General features: G+C 36.6%; 1 protein-coding gene across 2 annotated transcripts in view; it reads right to left on the bottom strand.

The window, feature by feature from the left end:
• The window catches only part of LOC112044074 (bone morphogenetic protein receptor type-1B), a 154,228-nt gene that overhangs the window by 5,640 nt on the left and 128,512 nt on the right, over window positions 1–20,076 (bottom strand). The window contains exon 1 of one of the 2 annotated variants that reach the window (XM_024079796.2): window positions 6,344–6,557. The exons of the other annotated variant lie outside the window; for it this stretch is intronic. Within the exon in view, the coding sequence (XP_023935564.1) occupies window positions 6,344–6,353 (10 nt within the window). The 5' untranslated portion in view covers window positions 6,354–6,557. Of the gene's footprint in view, window positions 1–6,343; window positions 6,558–20,076 lie in introns of those variants that run through there. 2 annotated transcript variants of the gene reach the window in all.

Raw genomic sequence — 20,076 nt, 5'->3', positions numbered from 1 at the left:
GAAATCTACCACAAGAGTTTCGAACTATGTACTTTATTATCAAAATTTCAAAATCACGAACATCTAAGATATGCCAAAACCAAAACAACATCGCAACCATCACTGCGGACATACAACAGTGCGTAGTTTTAATGTGGGAGGAGATACTTAGGTGACAATGCGCGGTAACTTGACCTAGGCAAACTTGGCCACCGGCCATGATGACGGACACGCAGCCAGATGTAGCCGCAGGGCTGATTCAGTACATCATTAGGGAACACAAATTAGATATAAACTTGCAACACATACGGTTGCAATGTCACGTTATGCAAACATCGAAACTAGTTTGGTATTTTTGCATGGACTTGAATATTAATTGCACGAATATTGGAAGAAGCTTGCACAAAAGAAAATGAAAAGAGCAATATTGAATATTTGTCTTTTAGATAAATACAAAAAACAAGATATCAAAAGAAAACTGCTAACAAAACACGCAATAACCATAGATAGCCATGAAAAATTAATGTAATTGGACAGGCAATATAATGCGAATGGGCTAGAGAAATTAATTCTTGGTGCCCAAAATATAACAAAAGAAGAAGAGAAAGACCAACATATAGATAGCGAGACGACCTAGTAGAATATATGGGCCCTGTTTGGCACCAAAAGATCAATCCAAAACTGTGAAAGAATTTGAGGGCGGCTTTTGCCCTGAAATGAGATGGGTTATAAAAAGTCCAGAGGATGTAACTTAAGCAAAAAGGCCTAGATTAATTGTCATATTAATAACTGATGTAATTTAAAATTATAATACCTTATTAATATGGAAATCTATACATAATTAGATCCAATAATATACATAATTAGATCCAATAATTATGTTATTGTTTCATATTTTTTTAAAGTAATTTCAGCACGAAAAAATAAAAAGAGTTCTAATGTACTTGATATCATTACATTAAGTTAAATAGCGGATGCCTTTGACTTCGCCCGAGGTAGAAATGGATTATTCCGGGATATAAAGTCTATATGCTGCTCCTCCTTTTCTATATCCCAGTGAGGCCCATTAAGATCAGTCCAGTCATTCCAAACATTAGCCCAGACAAATAGAGACTTAACAGACGAGACATAACTGGCTAGCGTTATTAATCTGTAAGGTTATTTTAGATTACGCACAACTATATAGTAATAGAGTACCTGTAGGCTATAGTAACACATATAAAAAGCGTACTTTTTCCTTTCAACGTATTCATAAAGTTATCCTTATTCATTCAGCGCACCGTATCTTTAATAACAATAAATGTTATAATGAGCCTCATGACGTGCGTCGCTCGTCACAATTTGTCTGAGGCCGAGGCGCGTCATTCTTGTATCTGATTTATTAAACAGACAGACGTGATAAAAGCTATCCACGTACGCACAACAAACTTATGATCAAGAATGCCATAAATTAAAGAGTTTAACCAGACAAATGAAGAAAAGAGGATGTGTTAGTGAGACGAGTTGACAATACTATAGTTACTCTATTTGAGAAAGGCTTTGCTTTGGATATAGCAGCTGGAGACAGCACTAACTAACTAAAATAAAGAAAAATCAGCACAACAGAAGCGCACTAATAAATTATTTAGAGTTATACAAAATATTATTCTATATTTCGTGATATTTTAACCGCTTAACCAAAATGAAATTTTAAGAATGACTTCCTGAAGTGTTTTGCTCAAGCGCTTTCAAACTACAACTTATTGGTGAAGTTTTTGGCCTACGTGCTTCATTATTAACATATTCTGTTAATGGTCGTTCAAAAATTAAACATTATCAACATAAGCCCGCCAATCGCGTATTGGATTAGCGTGGTGTGTCTAAGCACCATAAACAACATAGACTGGCTCTGTAGTGAGCCGTTAATAAAACTGATAATGATTAATATGACTCAAGCATCAACTTGACGTTCAAGAAAAAAAGCCTGATAACACTTGGTTTTAATTTAACCATTCACCTGTAGAATTACAACAAGAGAAACATGTAACTACAGTATTTGAACACTGGTGCATCGCCTCGGGGTTAATAAACGAAAGCTACATCGTCTAGACATCATTCTTAATATCGTCCTGACTCCTGTCCACTTTACATTTAAATCAATTGCAACCGAAACGATCGCAATGGAGCAGTTTACGACCTTAGCAGACTCGTTTATCGCAGCCTAGATGACAATTATACTTATATATTATATTATTATTTATGAGTTTATCTCCTTCGTATAATCGCTAAGTTAATGAACTGCAGCAATATCTAAAGGAAGTATATAAAAAAAATGTTTAAAAAATTTGTTGCAACAAAATACTACTAATAGTTAAACTCATTTAGGTATTGTCGAATTAGTTTACTTTAGAATACCTGCTAAGAAATTTGGCAGTTGCTTTTTTAAATTAAGTACTTTTAGATTATTAATTATTATCATTTACAAATTACAAAGATTATAATATGAATATGAAAGCTGATTCAATTGCCTCCAAACATCTTTGTTATAACTAATCCATTGACATATCTTTCATCAAATCCCAAGATGGAATATACGTAATATACAACCATACCCTGTGAGATTGCTAAAACCATAACACTTCCTACTGTTTTTACCTTAGTCAAGCAAAAATAGACATTTTGCAATGTAATAAGTAGCAGCAAGTTTTCGATTCCATTTAAGTACACTAGCTTCGTTAGTATTTCACCAGGCGCATAATTTTAGCTAAAAAACGTACTAATGAAGCGGTTACATCCATAATTAAGGTCTGGATTGCAATCCGCAATGTTATAAATCTCGTTACAAACTTTCCTCGCTTTAAGTTAATTCTAGGCTTAGTTTCTACAGACGTTTAAATGAAATAGTTGTTTTACAGTTTAAAACCTTAATACCCTACCCTAGAGTAAAACGATAAGTAAAAAATATAAATAGATTAGAAAAAGCCTCTATTCAACCTAAATCTATTGCTGTACAAATATTGCTCTAAACATATTTTTTACAAAAGTTAATTTTGCATTCATAACTGCCAGTTAACTTAATAATATCCAATTTATAACTGTCAGATAACCTAATAATACTTAATTTATTTAAATAAATTTAGTGATATTAGAAACGCATAACCAAAATGAAATCTTAAGAATCACTTCCTGACTTGTTCAATTTATAACTAGCAGTTTTCCTAACAATAAACAAGCTTAGTTATAAAATGGTACCTATGTCCGAAAATAAATTGTATGTCCAGCAGATGCAAACTGCATCTGAGTCAACATTTCCTGAGGATGCTCCGGTTAGGTTAGGTAAGATCTGACAGAAAATCGTCTACGCACGTTTCTGAACGTGCGTTTTCGCATAGATTCGTCTGTTTTTCACAGATTATAACAAAATGAACCAATTAGTCACTATTTACGAGTATAATGAACTTCCTCAAAGTAATGTCTGTCTCTATTCAAACTTGATATTTATTACATAGACAGTAAACGCTTATAAATCACACACAATAGGATGTAGGATGTCGGAAATAGCAAGGATGCCCACAAATGGATCACAGATGTGGAAACTGGAAAATAGAACGGATTTATTATTTGTGTTAAATTGTCCTTTAGTAGCCGTGTCTTTCATGTTTTACCATACGCATTGCCTAGGCATTTGCAATGTCCATGTTATCTGGTTTTCCTGATTCTTACAACATGGATATCTTTAAAATATTTTTTGTTAATTATCTTAAGATTTTAAAGGAGATTTATTCAAAAATGGAAAATGATAATTTAATTTGTTGCAGAAACATGTCAATAACAGATTTCAAAGCTTCCGAGGTCGGTAGACAAAGAATGCCCGTAAAAGCATCAAATTAAAGTGATATATCTATATAGAATTCTCTCTTTCTGAGCCGTAATGAAATAGATGGGACTAAAATTAATTTATGTTTATTTACCTACAATTGCTATTGTATGGGTATAGTGTGAAATAAGTCTTATATTGTGATTTCAAACACCATGATAATACCTTAGTAATACTAGTCCTCCGAAATATAAACAACATCTTTGTCACACGTGTATTCAGTGCTGGACATTATCATTTGCAGAATTTATCTTATTCATTAAAAAATAGGCATTTTCCAAACAAGCGCGTTCCATCTGTCACCACATCAAGACAGTTCGTATTCAAGTTCGAGCTTATGTCATATAAAAAAATGCAAGGTTGCAATCGCTTCGACATTCATATTTCTTATTATATCGATGTAATCTACGCGATCCTATTCAGTTATTATGAAGCCTGCTATTTCCTTTAATTGATTGTAATGTTTATTCATACTATTACAAGGAAATCTGGTATTAGTACTAATACGTTTACCTATAATAGTGATATAAAGACAATAAATAGTATGTTTACAAGCCTAAATTGCTAAATGCAAGAATGTTATGAAAACTTCTAGAATATTGGATGAAGGTTTGTATGGAAAACTAATCATGTCTCAAGTTAAGGATATGAAGAAATATCATATTTTGATAATTTACATTTTGTGTGAAAATGATTTTAAAAAATCACGGATGGGCTAGAGTTTTTCTTTTTTAAAGCTGGCATAGTTTTTGATATTTCAAAGAGATAATTTTACAATTTTTTTTTTATATTTATAATGACAGTATTATAAAATCTTTTTACCAAGGGTAAAATCCCAATCATTAAAGCCAATACAAAACTACTAAAAATGCAAGTTAATGCAATAAAAAAACAGACTTTTTTTGGTTAGTGATGTACATATTTTAAAAATCATTCATCTGATACAATAATTTGGTTTCTAAGGAACAATGATACATAATTTAATACACATGATGTTTATAAAGAAAATATGATCGTCCTAGCAAAACCACTTGTGAATAGAATTAAAGATTCAGGATTTTTTGTCCAACAGGTACCTGCCAGCCCTTCGACCGGCGTTAGGTTCGGAATAAACAACAAAAGGTTCCAACAACAATGGAGAAGGATCAGGTATCGTTCTTTGCCTATTGAATAATATGATAATACAGATGATATTTATTGAAAAACTTGTACAAGTTAATGTTAAACAATTTATACCAGTCATTAGTAAATTTATTTTGACGATTAATAGTAATACTGGAAGAGACATATTTTGCAGACTCCACTTACGTTGGATAAGGAAAAGGAGATGATGATCAGTGAATTTCATTATTTTTATACACAAACTCATAAAAAAGATTTAAGGTAAGATTTAAATTTAGAACATAACATTCCGTAAATTTTACATCGAACTTTAAAATCCAGGTTCTAGATTGAACTGATGATGATGATGATGATGATGATGATGATGCATAGAAAATTTATTTGATTTGATACCAAATAAACCTTATGTTTCTTGTCTCAAAGAATCAAAAGAACACTGTAAAATTAACAATCTACGAGTAATTAATTTTAAAGTTTTCAGTTTGGAATATTCCGAGTAATTTTCTACTAGATTATTTATTTATTTATTTATTATAGGTAGAGTTCTACAAAACATTGTACAACATATCAATTGGATTGTTTACATTTTTTTTTTTCATGTCTAGATTTTATAATTTTCCTCAATCATCTAGAAATTGAAATAAATTGCATTCTGAATATTTTAAATGCAACGCAAATTATAATTCTCTGTAATGCTAGTGTACCAAAGATTACTTAATTTAAGCACTTAAGTTATGTAAGTGGGATCACAACACAGTCGCCAGTATCACAGTTCATTCATACTCGTGCAGCCAACGAGCACAAATGTAGCGATATCTCACTATAGTAAATTATCAGGGTTCGACAAACTCCTCTAAGTAGTAGTAGTGCACAATTTCGAAAGCGCACTGAACGATGAAGCCACCGCCGGGATAATTCCGTGATATTTGAACTTGCACGAGAACAGAAACATGCAATATGCGAAATAAATAAACACCTGCGAACGTGTCATTCGAGATACGGCGTAAGGTTACGGCGATAAACGTAAATCATCGACGCAAATCGACCAAAATGAATTGAAGTTTCTTACCAATTCGTTGAATTCGACAACACAATTTCCAAGAATACTGACAAACTTAACTAACATCTACATACAATTTAACGTATTACTGAACAGGATGAATATCACAAACACCAAAGAAACAAAACGAACCAAAACGGAAACCCCATCCACTGAAAGATCACACAGCCATCAAAGGCGCTGGAAGATCAAAAGTGACACATTTTCATAAACACATTTACTTCCTGGAGACCACGACCAAGATTGTAAACACTGCGAACGATGACGAACTGAGTTTAAGTTTACGCTGTGTAAATAAGTCAGGATGTATCGGAGGTGATGCATACTTAGTCTCATGTCGGCGAGGGTCCGAGACGAGCCCGGCACGACGTCCGCGATATCATTTAAATTTAACCCGAGACACCGACGTCTGTCGCCGGCTTTATTTTTATACCGGCGATGTCGTACGCGTATAGCGACAACGCACGCAGTCTCGCGGGAGACCAACGGCTGGCGCGTGCGTCACCGAACACACTCGCGGTGCGAATGAGCGGAGTGGAGTGCGGCGCGGATGCAGCTCCCCCCGTCTCCCCCGCCCCTCCCCCGGCGTGCGCTATGCACCGATGCAGCCTCCACATGGTGCAAGATAAGGCGGGCCAGCCGCGAACGATGTCAGAACGGAGCGATTCGGGGCACGCGAGCCGAGCGCGATTCATTGACGCCGGCCGAGATAATGCCCGTTTGTACGACACGTAAACATTAGATCGGCATTCGGCCAAATAATAAACAAATAATCGGAAACAAAACGCGGGCTTGTCGCGGTGGTATCGTGGATTTTATCTCCCTAGGCCCCAAAATTAAGTTCAAGTAACCTCGCTCTACGATATAAGCAGACGTTTGTTCAGGGATCAGGAAATTGATATGAATATTTTTTAGACAAAGCAAGTCTTTTCGAATACAACGACAGTCTTTCTCGATAAAAACACAAGGCGGCCAATTTGTCTAATTTTAGCGACACGTTTATGTGTACATCTGTTAAATTCCCGTGTTTTTTATCGTTCCTCGACCAACTTTTATTCTTCCTGTTGCCTGTAGGAGAAAACACATTAAATGATAATATATCATCCAATAAATATTATGGCTCAGAGCTGATCAAGAAGCCATTAAAGAGACTCTTTTACGACTGGCTGTCTGTTTAGAGTTTTATCGTTTTCTCCTTGCTTTCGTTCGTGGCGATACTTTATAAAGCTTTTTGTACGCTGGGAGTTTCAAACTGAAACTGGCGCCAGAGACTGACCATGACGTGCACTACATAGTTGTAAAAATCCACTGCCGACCTCGAGGAGTCATTACAAACCGGCTTTGGAAAAGGAAAAATTGAATTTTGAATGTTGTACCCTAGTTAAACACCTAGTGCAGTGGCCTGTACTTCATAGATGCAAAAATACACTGCCAACCCTGAGGTCTCAGTGCTAACCTGTAATGAAGAATGGTTTCTCCATTGTGTACAATTTGTACCTACATATAATGCCTACCCTTATAAAAAGTCTTGTGCAGACCACTGGTGACAGATGGATAGCATGGTGGGTTCAAAATCTACAAGGAAGGTGGTCTGGCCCAGTGGTGGGCCGTTGCGGTACCGAGGCTGATAATGATGATAATATCATTCCGTTATGCGAAAACGGTACCATTTGGCGACATGTAAATGTCCCCATGTTTATCTTCCTCAGATATGTAAAACACTCCATCAGCGTTGCTGTTATCAGTTACCTGCTCGTAGTAGATAACGCTTGCGAAGACAACTGAGCGCTTTGATTTTATTTCTTTTTATTGCAGGATAACTTTGTTTTCAAAGCTTATCATCAATGTCAGCCTATTTAAACGGCTAGGCCTACTCGAGAGGGGGTATAAAGTTTAGACCCACCCCCCACCACGCTATAATTTTGCGAGTTGGCGAGTTTAGGGTTATTTTGATTATGTAACGATCACTATCCAATAATGACCGGGACCAAAGTCTCAACGTGCTCTCCAACGCACGGAGTGTTAACACACCAACTTTGACAATTTTCACTGGAAATTTCTTGTCAGTGTTTCCTACACCGACCCAGAGCTGGAACTCAGGACCTCATGACTTCATCAAGCCATATAGGCTAACAATTACTATCATTTTCCAAACTCAAGGCTGCTATTTAAAGTTTCGCGAATGAAAGTAAATCCCAATATCTCCTATAACAACCCAACACTACACTAATTCGAAGCAACACATACAAACCAACGGTCCAACGAAGCAGTAGTCACTCATTCCTCACACACGTCAGTTTGCTGCTCTACATCTCGTATAAGCCACCGACCTGCATCATGCGATTCACGTGCCGCGACCACAGAGAATTATATGCACAGACAAATAGCTCCTACAATGTTTTATAATGACTTGAATGAACGAGCTACGCTCGGAGTGTCTCTGCGTGATCGAATCAGAAATGAGGATAACCGCAGAAGAACTAAAGTCACCGACATAGCTCAACGAGTCGCGAAGCTGAAGTGGCAATGGGCGGGGCACATTATTCGAAGAGCTGATGGACGCTGGGGTCCCAAGGTGCAAATACAACAAATGCATTCCCAAGTAGGTATATATTTTTTTTTATTATTCTTTACAAGTTAGCCCTTGACTACAATCACACCTGGTGGTAAGTGATGCTGCAGTCTAAGATAGAAGCAGACTAACTTGTTAGGAAGACGATGAAAATCCTTTCGGTTTCTACACGACATCGTTCCTGGAAAGCTAAATCGCTTGGCGGTACGTCTTTGCCGGTAGGGTGGTAACTAGCCACGGCCGAAGCCTCCCACCAGCCAGACCTAGACCAATTAAGAAAATCTCAATCGACCCAGCTGGGGATCGAACCCAGCACCTTCGTTTTGTAAATCCACCGCGCATTCCACTGCGCCACGGAGGCCGTCAATGTTCACGATTCCGTGTGCCGATATGTCCACACGGCAGTGTTTTTAAAACATGTTGCGCAGTGTTGCATTTTCAATTTTGGAACGCTTTTTAACGTCCGTTAAAAAACTCTCGTGCGAATGAGGGCTTACTCGGGCGAAGTCGCAGCCATCTGCTGGTATAGACCGATAAACACAACCCGCCCTTACATCGCGCAGTAAAACGCATGAAGCTTACCCTGTGCATCGCTACGCTGTGCATGAATGTGTGACGTCACGTTTCTGGCCGCCGCCCGACCAATTGCCGCAATGAATAACGGTCGGTTCGATCTCATCGAGCACATTCGCGACTTTTTGTTTTGTTTACGTCAGGTCACGCTATGCTATACAGGAAGAAAATTTTTTTAGTGCGGATATTTTTATATTTTGTTCATAAACAAAATTTAATGATCACGTATTTTTTCTTTTTTTTTTTAACTCAAAAATAACAAAATTATCGTTAGCTAAAGTTATTTACTTTTGAACAGAATTTTAGGGTCACCCTATTGTGCGTTTATTTTATTTTCGTTTGATACCTAAAGGACGTCACCAGATCACTTTTAAGCTGAATATATCTTGTTTAGTAATAATATGTACATTATTTTGTTATTTTAGAGACATAAATTAAAAAAAAAATACATTAAATGTATCGAACTGTTTGTAGATTTATATTCTATTAATGATACAGAACCACGAAAAAAAATATCCGCACTAAAGACCGAATCACCCTGTATAGACATAGTCGATCGACGTTCCATTCTGGAGATAGGCTTTCATAGGTCTCTTGTATGAATTTCCAAGCACAAAGGTGTTGAGCCGTCAGTATTCAACGGATCTCTTTAACCCGCTTGATTTTCTTAAAAAAATTGACCCCCTATGATAAAAGGGATGTTTTCATAGTTTTGCTCACTCGTCTATTTTTCATCTATGCGGACAAAACTTAAGTACAAACTATTCAAGTATCAAAAACAAGTACTCAAAGGTAAATCTTTTGAATATTTGCTTTCGAAGGGTACGAACAATTTGTTATTTTTAGAATTTAAACTATTATGCGTGTAATTTTCCGACGTGTGTTTTAGCCGTGTTTCATAATAAATAAATTTTGTTCATTTTTATGTTGATTTTGTAGCAGGTTTGCAGAATTAATTACAAACACACATATATAACGGTAAATGAGAAACTAGATTAAAAGTTTCTAAGCACACTTTAGCATTATCCTGAATCAATAATTCTATGACGAGAGTTAGTATTAAATTCACCTCTCTCTTTCTATCTATTGAATCGTGATAGACAAAGAAAGAGAGACGAATTCAAGACGCACAATTTGAAGTTATAAAAACATTATTACATAATATCAATACTTTCGCAAGTACATCCTGAAGATCCTACAGTATCTTTTAACCTATTAATTTAGATTACCGAAAGTCAGGCGACACACATCGCAATATTAAGTCTTGCGACATGTCGCTCCTGTGTAAGTGACAAAGTGAAATAATACCAAATGATTGGCATTAATGCATCTCAAGGATTGCTCGCGAAATTCGCCGTATCTCCCGCTCGCGGCCAACTGATTACTACACACGCAATCGCTTACACTTTGATCAGTTACAACTTTAAAGCGTCCGTCTGAGAGACTGTTTGACTTATCAACGTCTGTTTGATAACAAACTAGAGTACCATTTACTGGAGAGGATCGCCCACCAACCCACGTTTGTGCAATGTGGTGATTCTTAGCTTCGTATGCTTCCTATCAAAATATTGGGGGATTCTTCCTTCCTACTGAGTAGCAAGCCCGGAGTTAGGAACTTACTAACTAGTATTACAACCCTCTACCTATACCTCGGAGAACAGCTAGGCAATTCTGTAACGATATTTTTATAACTCGCAATTGCCAGTTTCGAATTTACTCTCGAATTTACTCTATCTCTCTCTGTTTAAAACGATACTGTAGAATGAGAAAGACAGCGGTGAATTCGAAATTCGCACTTGCGAATTATACAAACCATCGTTAGAGTATAGCCGTGGTGGTTAAATTTTCGGCCCCAGTTGTGATCATTCGTCGTCGTCATCATGAACAAATTTTAAGAAAGGGTTGCGGCGTCTCCGGCGGTGTTGGCGAGCGCAGAAGCATCGCCTGATGGGGCTTGAAGGCAGAAACAAAAGTTACTTCTACTTACTTTAAGATAACGATCGTCAAACTTTATAAGTACTTTTAAGCCCACTAACTCGTCTTGCAGCCTCATACAGCGTACTCGTTTATATAAGTGATAATGCCTGTAGATCATTAAAATGTGGACATAATATGGAAAAGTCACGATAATTGAATTGAACAAAAACATTAAGAGCGAACGTTGGGTCAAGTAGAGCGAGCCAACAGCGCGGGATCAAATCAACAAACAAGTCACTTTCCCGTGGGAAGGGCTGGTGACACTGTCGTCACTGTAATCAGCGGACAAGATTACACGAGACTTGCGCTGGGACACCAACGAAATCGTACACTTTTGTAAAATAGTATTTAATAGTACTTAAATACTAATATTATAAATGCGAATGTAAGTCTGTCTGTCTGTTACCTTTTCACGGCTAAACGGCTGAAATGATCAAAATGTACTAAGACCAATCTTGGTCAGCATAGTCCAGTATACCGCATGCAATCTTTTGCAAACAGTGTCCGAGACCGTATAGATATCTTCAGTGACTCAATTAGCAGTATTAAGACTAGGTTTCCTTAAATGGATTTCTTCTTCGCATTTATTTTTTGTTGTTTGTCTTTGTTTTTTTTTTTCTTTGTCTTTTTTCTTTTTGATTACAGTAAGTAAATAATTTGCGTTGTACCCTATGTAAGCATGTTGTGTTTGCTTCAAGTAGGCACAATTACGTGAGGATGAGAAGTAGCTATTTTTTAATATATGTTAGATTAAGTATTTGTGCCAGTTTAGCAAACCAATAAAAAAAAAAAAAAAAAAAAAAAAAATGAATTTTGGTATAATGGTAAATGGGACCTTGGAGCAAAACATAGGGTACTTTTTGACCCTATAATAAAAATAGAAGGGGTGAAATAGGGGTTGAAAGTTTGTATGGAGAGTCCTTCATTTTTAGATTTACAGATTTGTTCATGAATCATAAAAAAAATACGAAATATAATGTGATTCAAGAATTTTTAACATTCAACCCCCCCAAAGTGGTGAAATAGGGGTTAAAAAAAGTTTAAAGTTTAGAATAAATAATACTCTGGACTACAATCTCTAGACCCTGACAAAAGCGCTTCTACGCTACGCGACATCATACATGGAATTTGTAAAAAGTTGTATGAAAGCAAAGCCAAATATTTCATAGCCCGACAAACCTCTACACTCAAATTCAAGGCCTCGTGAAATGTCCCACATGAGAACTACTGGACCAACGGGTCCAGAACTGTTGTTGATCTGTTCCTCCCAAGATACAAATCCATTGTATCTAAGGCCACATTTACTGGATGACCGATTAACTGAACGTGAACGAATGAGACGCCGCGAGCTACCGATAAATCGATTAGTAACTCAGATACGGATACCTCGTACCCGGTCACGGCGTCCATCGCGATTGTGATGATGTATTGCAGCGCACGCCTTGGGACAGATATATGAAGTAGCGCTGCGTGTCGATCGAATTAGTTGCATCACTTACTGTACAATAACTGGAACATCACGTTTTTAATATAGCGCAGAGTACACAGACACACAAACAAACAGATATCAATCAAGCTGTCATCGTATTTGTAGTATTAATACAAAGATAGATAGAAGATATCACAGGCAGACTTCTTCAAGGTCTACCTTGCGAACCCTACTATTTAATTTTGCTTGCTTATTATCTAGTAATAATAGGCAAGCAAAATTAAATAGTACAGTAGAGCGCTGTTTCACCCGCCGAATAATTTGAAAAGTAATTAACGTATCTAATTTGACTCCTAAGTGAAGGAAATTCCAAAATTTCAGTTGGAACTCATAAATCTATCAAACGCAAAGAGAACTTTAATAATCTAACTGGCAGTTCCGGAGATTAACGCGATTAAACAAACTACTCCTTTTTGTTATATTAGTAAAGATACGAAGACTTGTCGGATTGTTCATAGGTACGAATGTTTTTAAGAAAACTTGTCAGGTTTAATTTTAATATTCCATAAAACCCGGCCATAAAAAAGCACGTAAACAACCGCCGGGGGGCGCTGTCGTGGCTTAGCGTGATTGAGGGTGTGTAAATGTATTACGTAACCTGCGTTTAGCCCGCTACGCTACGCGACGTAATCCTGGCGCACAAAAAATGGTCGGGATCCAGTTTGGGGCGACGCGGGACCCGCTCGGGGCATAGTTGGAACGCGCCACTCTGCCGCCGAATATATTATGATCTTCGACCCTGTGCTAGGGTTGGCGACCTTCAACTACCTGCTAGAAGTAGTAATGATCATCATTAACGAAGCATAATAGGCTCACGAATCTCCTCTCAGAATGAAAGGGGTTTGGCTAATAATCCACTACGCTGGCCCAATATGCGGATTGGCAAACTTCACATACGTAGATTATGAACATTACAAAACAAACACAACACACAATTAAGAACATTCTTAGGTATTATGCAAGTTTCCCCACGATGTTTTTCATTCACCATTTGAGACATGATATATTTAATTTCTTAAAATACTCACAATTGAAAAATTGGAGGCGCATACTCCGGAACGTACTCCCTTCGAATCAAAGGCAAAGATCATATCTACTGGGCTATAACGACTCATAAGTAATAGTAGTAAGTAATAATAATTGAAGTCGAAATACTTGCTGGTTGATCGGTCAGTAGGTACGCCAAACATATACAGTTCTAAATGACGATAATCTGGTGAAATCCGAAATGGAAAAATTATCAAATTACTTGGACCATATCCACGAGCTTACCGCCATGTAGAATGTTTCGTCAACAGTTATTGTTCGGATAGTTGCGTCAACAGTTGTTATTCGGATAGTCGTGTCAGTCAATAGTCTTACATCAAAAATCTTCAACCAACATCTTAAGAAGCTTCAAGGGAAAGCTTCATACAGAAAGGAGAAATCTTTGATTAATAATGAGCAAAATTCAGAAATCATAAGCGTCAAGTTTTTGACCAATTTTCGACTTTGTTTTGACAGCCCTTGCTCTTGTCCCCCCCGGCACCGCACCTCCGATCCGCATCTTATCGATCGGCCGAGATAATCCGAGAGGTCGCTGGATGGCCGCGCCGAGCGAAGTCCGCGCGACTGACTGTGACCCCACGAGCATGATCCAAATGAAATGCCATTTGCAACAGTCACGACTTGCAGCAATTGTGCACTACCCATGATATTCGATAGTAATAGAAGAGCAATTAAATTAAATCTAATTTATTTATACATTATTGGAAGATAACAGATACAAAATACAATCGAAGGTAAGACGCTTCCAAACGCGGTAAGGTTGGAGAAAAAGTTAAATTGGTATTCTTTACATAACGCAGCGTTGCGCTCTGGTCGAGTGGTACATCGTCGACATCAAACGGCTTGCTGTTACTAGATGGATGGAGGAGGCTCTGGGGCGTCGTGTTTCCCTAGAAAAGGCCTACGAGCTAATTATGATAATAAAGAAACAATATTATTATTATTTTTTGAATTTGCTTTGTTTTGCATCTTATTCAAAATTTCCCAAACAGAGCCCACACCTTGATATCTTATATTTTACTAGCGGATGCCCGCGACTTCGTCCGCGTGAAACTCGATGTAAACTTTCAACTACCGCTACCCTACCCCTACCCTACCCCTACCCTACCCCTACCCTACCTCTACCCTACCCCTACCCTACCCCTACCCTACCCCTACCCTACCCTACCATACCCCTACCCTACCCCTACCCTACCCGTACCCTACCCCTACCTTACCCCTACCCTACCTCTACCCTACTCCTACCCTACCCTACCCCAACCCTACCCCTACCCTACCCTACCCCTACCCTACCCCTACCCTACCCCTACCCCGTTTTCTAATTATTATTAATATGAACTTTATACAATAACAATAAAGCTCAAATTGACTACGTTTTAGTTACAAATCATTTGTATGTATAGTTTTTAATTAACAAATAAAATATAAGGGTTGATCGTAGAGGGGTGAAAATTTAGGGTTGTATGCTGTGTCATAAAAAAATAAAAATAAAAAAATTTTGCCTAAAAAAATAAAAAAAAAAATTTAGGGGTGGACTACCCTTAACATTTAGGGGTTTGAAAAATAGATGTTGGCCGATTCTCAGACCTACTAAATATGCACAAAAAATTTCATCAAAATCGGTCGAGCCGTTTCGGAGGAGTTCAATGTCGAACACCGTGACACGAGAATTTTATATATTAGATATTCTTGCTTGATATCTAAATCTAATCATTAATAATCTAAAAAAGTTATTCTATAGAGCATATAACTTACGTGAAGCACCTTAGTAAGGCCATATCCGAATTTATTTAGAGTATAATAATGATCCGAATAGATTGTTTCAGGATGATTGCGTAGTGCACAAGCATTCTGACTGTTGCCCTGCGCGAGATAATGCCCGTGACACGTCGTGCCCGTTTTAATTACTATCTATAATCCTTTGCTGTATTCCATTTGTACTTAAACACTGTTTATTGTAGGAAATTGTTTTAGAGATAATTTTGTCGTAGGTAGGTACATAAGAAGAAATACAATTTGGATATTTCCTTATAAGTTAAAATGTAAACATTTTTTCATTCAATATGAAAGAAACAGGAAAATGTTTACGAGACATTCGTAGGGAAAAGTTAAAAATTCTATGAAATTAGGAATTTAGGGCGTACTATTAAAATTCATACTTTCTAAACACACGAAAATCGAGTATTTTTAAAGAAATTATATACCTAAATATAATTTGTAACACTGATATTAGTTTTAACTTCTCTTTCGTGTTACAATGTATGCTTTGCTTCTTAGTACCGCACTATTGTTTGTATTCAAACGGTCTTCAAAATATTATGTTCTAAGTTGTACGTAGTGCAGCATTACTCGTATTTGTTTATTTACATGTATATCTTTTACTACACCCGGAGTGTGCACTCGGGGTTTTATCAGTCAACCGTTATCGTTCCCCGACACCGCGACGAGCGAGTTCCGGCACTATCAGATTTTAAAATAACGTCAATTTAACGGCCTGAATGCTATGTGGAGGGTAAACAAGGTGTTCCTGTGAAGCCACTATTACTAAAAAGCTATATAAACAATGTGTTTTAAAATTACAAAATATTTACTCGTATTTCAAGCATCTATGCCAGCGTGGTGGACTATAGCCTAACCCCTCTCATTCTTATTGGAGACGAGAGAGGATGCTCAACAGTTAGCTGAATAAGGCTTGTTAATGATGATGCTGATGATATAAATAATATATTTAATAATAATTTGTAACCCTAACTCTACTACTTAAGTTCCTTAGTCAATCTCAACATATTCAGCGACATAGACAACTAGGAGTAAGCCGGGCTAGCTAGCAAGAGTTAAGAGCCAGCACCAGTGAATTGAATTCCCGATGCTCTGAAGACCAGACACTGCAGTGGTTTATCAAAAAAGGATGAAGATGATGAGTGTAACAATGCCATAACTTTAACAGATAGACTAACCGCAAAATCAGGCGCCATTTATAAAGCTAACAAACTAATTCTAAGGAACTATGATCGAGTAATGGAATTTTTTACAAGATTCCCGTGTCCATCGCTCTTTATTATAATCTATCATGATATCGTGTACTTAATAACATTTACGTAATCACTGGTTGTCTTTTTTAATCTAATCTATCGGTGAATAATTTTTAAAATAGAATAGAAATAATCTATATCTATATGTATGAAAATGAATAGCTGTCGGTATGTAAAGCTAGAACTAGAGACGGACTCGTTAGCTATGGGTATATTTTTTTAATTTTGTTATTCTGTTCAGGAGTTCTTTAGTTTTAGAAGAAAACTAAACAACAAGAAAATTTAAAAATAATATTTTTTTTCAATTCGTGACGGACCAATCGTTTGGCAGATGCTATTTGTCATCATTATCAACATAATAGCATTTTAACGGTCCTTTTCTTTATAAATGAAATTTAGTTTACATAGGAAAAGGTCTTTAGCAGGACAACATCTGTCGCTTCACCTAGTTTAGAATATATGAGTAATATAATATTGTACGTGCTCTATACCACGTGGGTATCAAAAAACTAATCTGTGATTAACTAATTTTAATGCCCAATCTACGATCTAAGACAACGCTTATTTCATTATCTATTCGAGTACTGTGAAATATAGAATTTATTCGTATCGATAGTTCAGCCGAGGTAATCCCTAGATTTTGTCTAGAAAGTGATTAAAGCAGGCTTATTTTTGTAAAGATTAATTACATATTTATTATGATATTGTGATTGGCTTCTTCGCGGCATCATAATGGATGGGTATTGACAGGCTTAATGTGATGTTTAAGAAATCCTAGGTAACAATTTGTTATCAGGTATTTGTTAGTGATAACTGCCGGACCCGACGGCTTTTCCTACCCTAAAGACAAAATCACTCTGGGTCGTGAGTCTCAGCTTTTTTTCCAAGACAGTATCGCAACTACCAAAGCTGAAGGAAGAAGACAACTCTCTAGACATAACTAACATGGAAGTTTATTGCGGATTTTTCCCCCTAGAGGAAAAAATAACTCTATCCATTCAATTTGCTATCGCATATGACATTCGCAGAGTTCTTTGAATTCGGTGCAAATAAGCACTATCGCACTATTTACAAATATCGGCATCCGACGGCTATCTCTTCACCTGCCATGTTTCTGATATCAGTTATATATAAACAATCGTGAATTTGTTTGTCGAAATGAACATTTAATTTATAATTTAAAATTAAATATTTTTTTTCAATATCTACATTGACGTTAGAAATATCAAAGACAATAAAATCGAATTAAATTCTAGCATTATATGTGCATTGTGCGACTGAATATTTAATTGTCTGTAATAAAATAAAGTATCATGATCATCTACTTGTTGAAGGCCCAATGCCAGGCCTCTCTCTTTAGATAAGAGGGGATTCAGAGCTCCATTCCACCACACTGCTCCAAAGCGGATTGGCGGGCTTATGGTGATATATTTGACTTTATAACTATTCTCACTATCAGATGTTATAACCAGTGGCGTGCACTTCATAGATGCAATAACGCACTGCCTACCCTGAGAACTCATTACTAACATGCATTAGAATAGATATAATATGCCATTTTTGATCATTTGTAAGTATAATGCCTACCCTAGTTAAAAACCTTGTGCACGCCTCTGATAACAACAGATGGCTCAACGTGCACTACGATGCTCGACAGTGTTAGATCACTAACTTTCCAACTCCGGTTCTCACATGAACAATTCTCTCTTTGAACAATTTTCATACTTAGTTCAACAATGTTCAAGGTTGCCCCCTCCTCCCCTATTTTATATATTTCACAGCTTGATACATAACTCGAACCCTGGACCTCATGGTTCGAAAATAAGCTAACACCGGATCACCGAAGATATTAACAATTTAAAATCTAGCATCTATAATAAGCTATACGTAACACGTGTATGATATCCAAACGTATTATGAACTGTTCAAATTCCAACAATTTTTTTTAGTATGGAGACTTCATTATAGGTAATTTAAGTGTTAATTTAATGCCATCCGAGGATAGTTATGAATCGAGATGAGTCACTGAATAATGTATCGTCTGTCATCAACATGCGAGTATTTAACGTTTTATAACACAAATCCTTCTACAGAGGCACGCGCCTACCTCGACCAGTTTTATTGTTTGGAGTGTTATATTGATGTTGTTTTAAGCATACGTTTGCTGCTTGCTTCCCTATATGGTTCTATGATGAAATATTTCGTTATATCGCTTATCTTCTTTCACATTATAAAAATTACATTTCAGAAAATATAAAAAAGGTATAACGACATGCATATTGTTATGTAGAATTGAAAAAATCTATACTAATATTATAAAGCTGAAGAGTTTGTTTGATTGAACATGCTAATCTCAGGAACTACTGGTCCTATTTGAAAAATTCTTTCAGTGTTAGATAGCCCATTTATCGAGGAAGGCTATAGGATATAAATTATTCCCGTATTTCTACGGGAACGGAAATCACGCGGGTGTAACCGCGCGGCGTCAGCTAATAGTATATTCTAAAATCAGAATTTGAAATGCGGATCTTGTACTTCATAGCATTACTATATAACTTTAGGAAAAGTGTTCTATACAATGTTTTTCTACTACTAGAGCTCTGGTTTCTTGTTTTTTTTTATCCTGTAAAATTTTGTAAAAAAAAACCGTCGCGGGCGTCCGTTAGTATAAAATAATAATAAAAAACAGTAAAAAAAATATTTCCTCTTTATAACATCGGTCGACAAAAGAATAACATTACATACACATATTCGTTTTAGCTCGTAAAACCCTTTACACAGTCTCGAATATTTCGAAATCTCGTCATTCGTTAAGGCTTTTAAAATGAATGTTTACTTTGGTCCATTGTAATTAAAATGGAGGTCCAAATTAAAGTTTCCCTGGACTGTATAGTTTGGTCGCTAATGCATTTTGCTTGTCCGAAACTCAACAAAGCGAGCGCCCGGACTGTAAAGTGAATGGTACAAGTATTGGTCCAATATCCCGTTATGTGATTTACGAACGATAATAATGGTTCAATTCCGTTTAATTTATATACGTACATTATTACATTTTGATAATCAAATTGTTTGGTTTGGATTTTTTTTAATAATTAACAAATTAAAATTGGAGTCGTCGTCGTCGTTATCAACCCATATACGGCTCACTGCTGAGCTCGAGTCTCCTCTAAGAATGAAAGGGGTTAGGCCAATTGTCCACCACGCTGGCCCAATGCGCATTGGCAGACTTCACACACGCAGAGAATTAAGAAAGCCTCTGGTGTGCAGATTTCACATTCAATTTTTTTTTCAATTTCAAATTTCAAAACCACATTTCAAAATAAAAAAAACCACACCCTCCGGAATCGGAGGCAGAGGTCATATCCACTG

This window comes from Bicyclus anynana, chromosome 19, assembly GCF_947172395.1.
Source record: "Bicyclus anynana chromosome 19, ilBicAnyn1.1, whole genome shotgun sequence".
Classification (NCBI taxonomy): Eukaryota; Metazoa; Arthropoda; class Insecta; order Lepidoptera; family Nymphalidae; genus Bicyclus; species Bicyclus anynana.
This window is presented reverse-complemented; position numbering and strand designations above follow the sequence as displayed.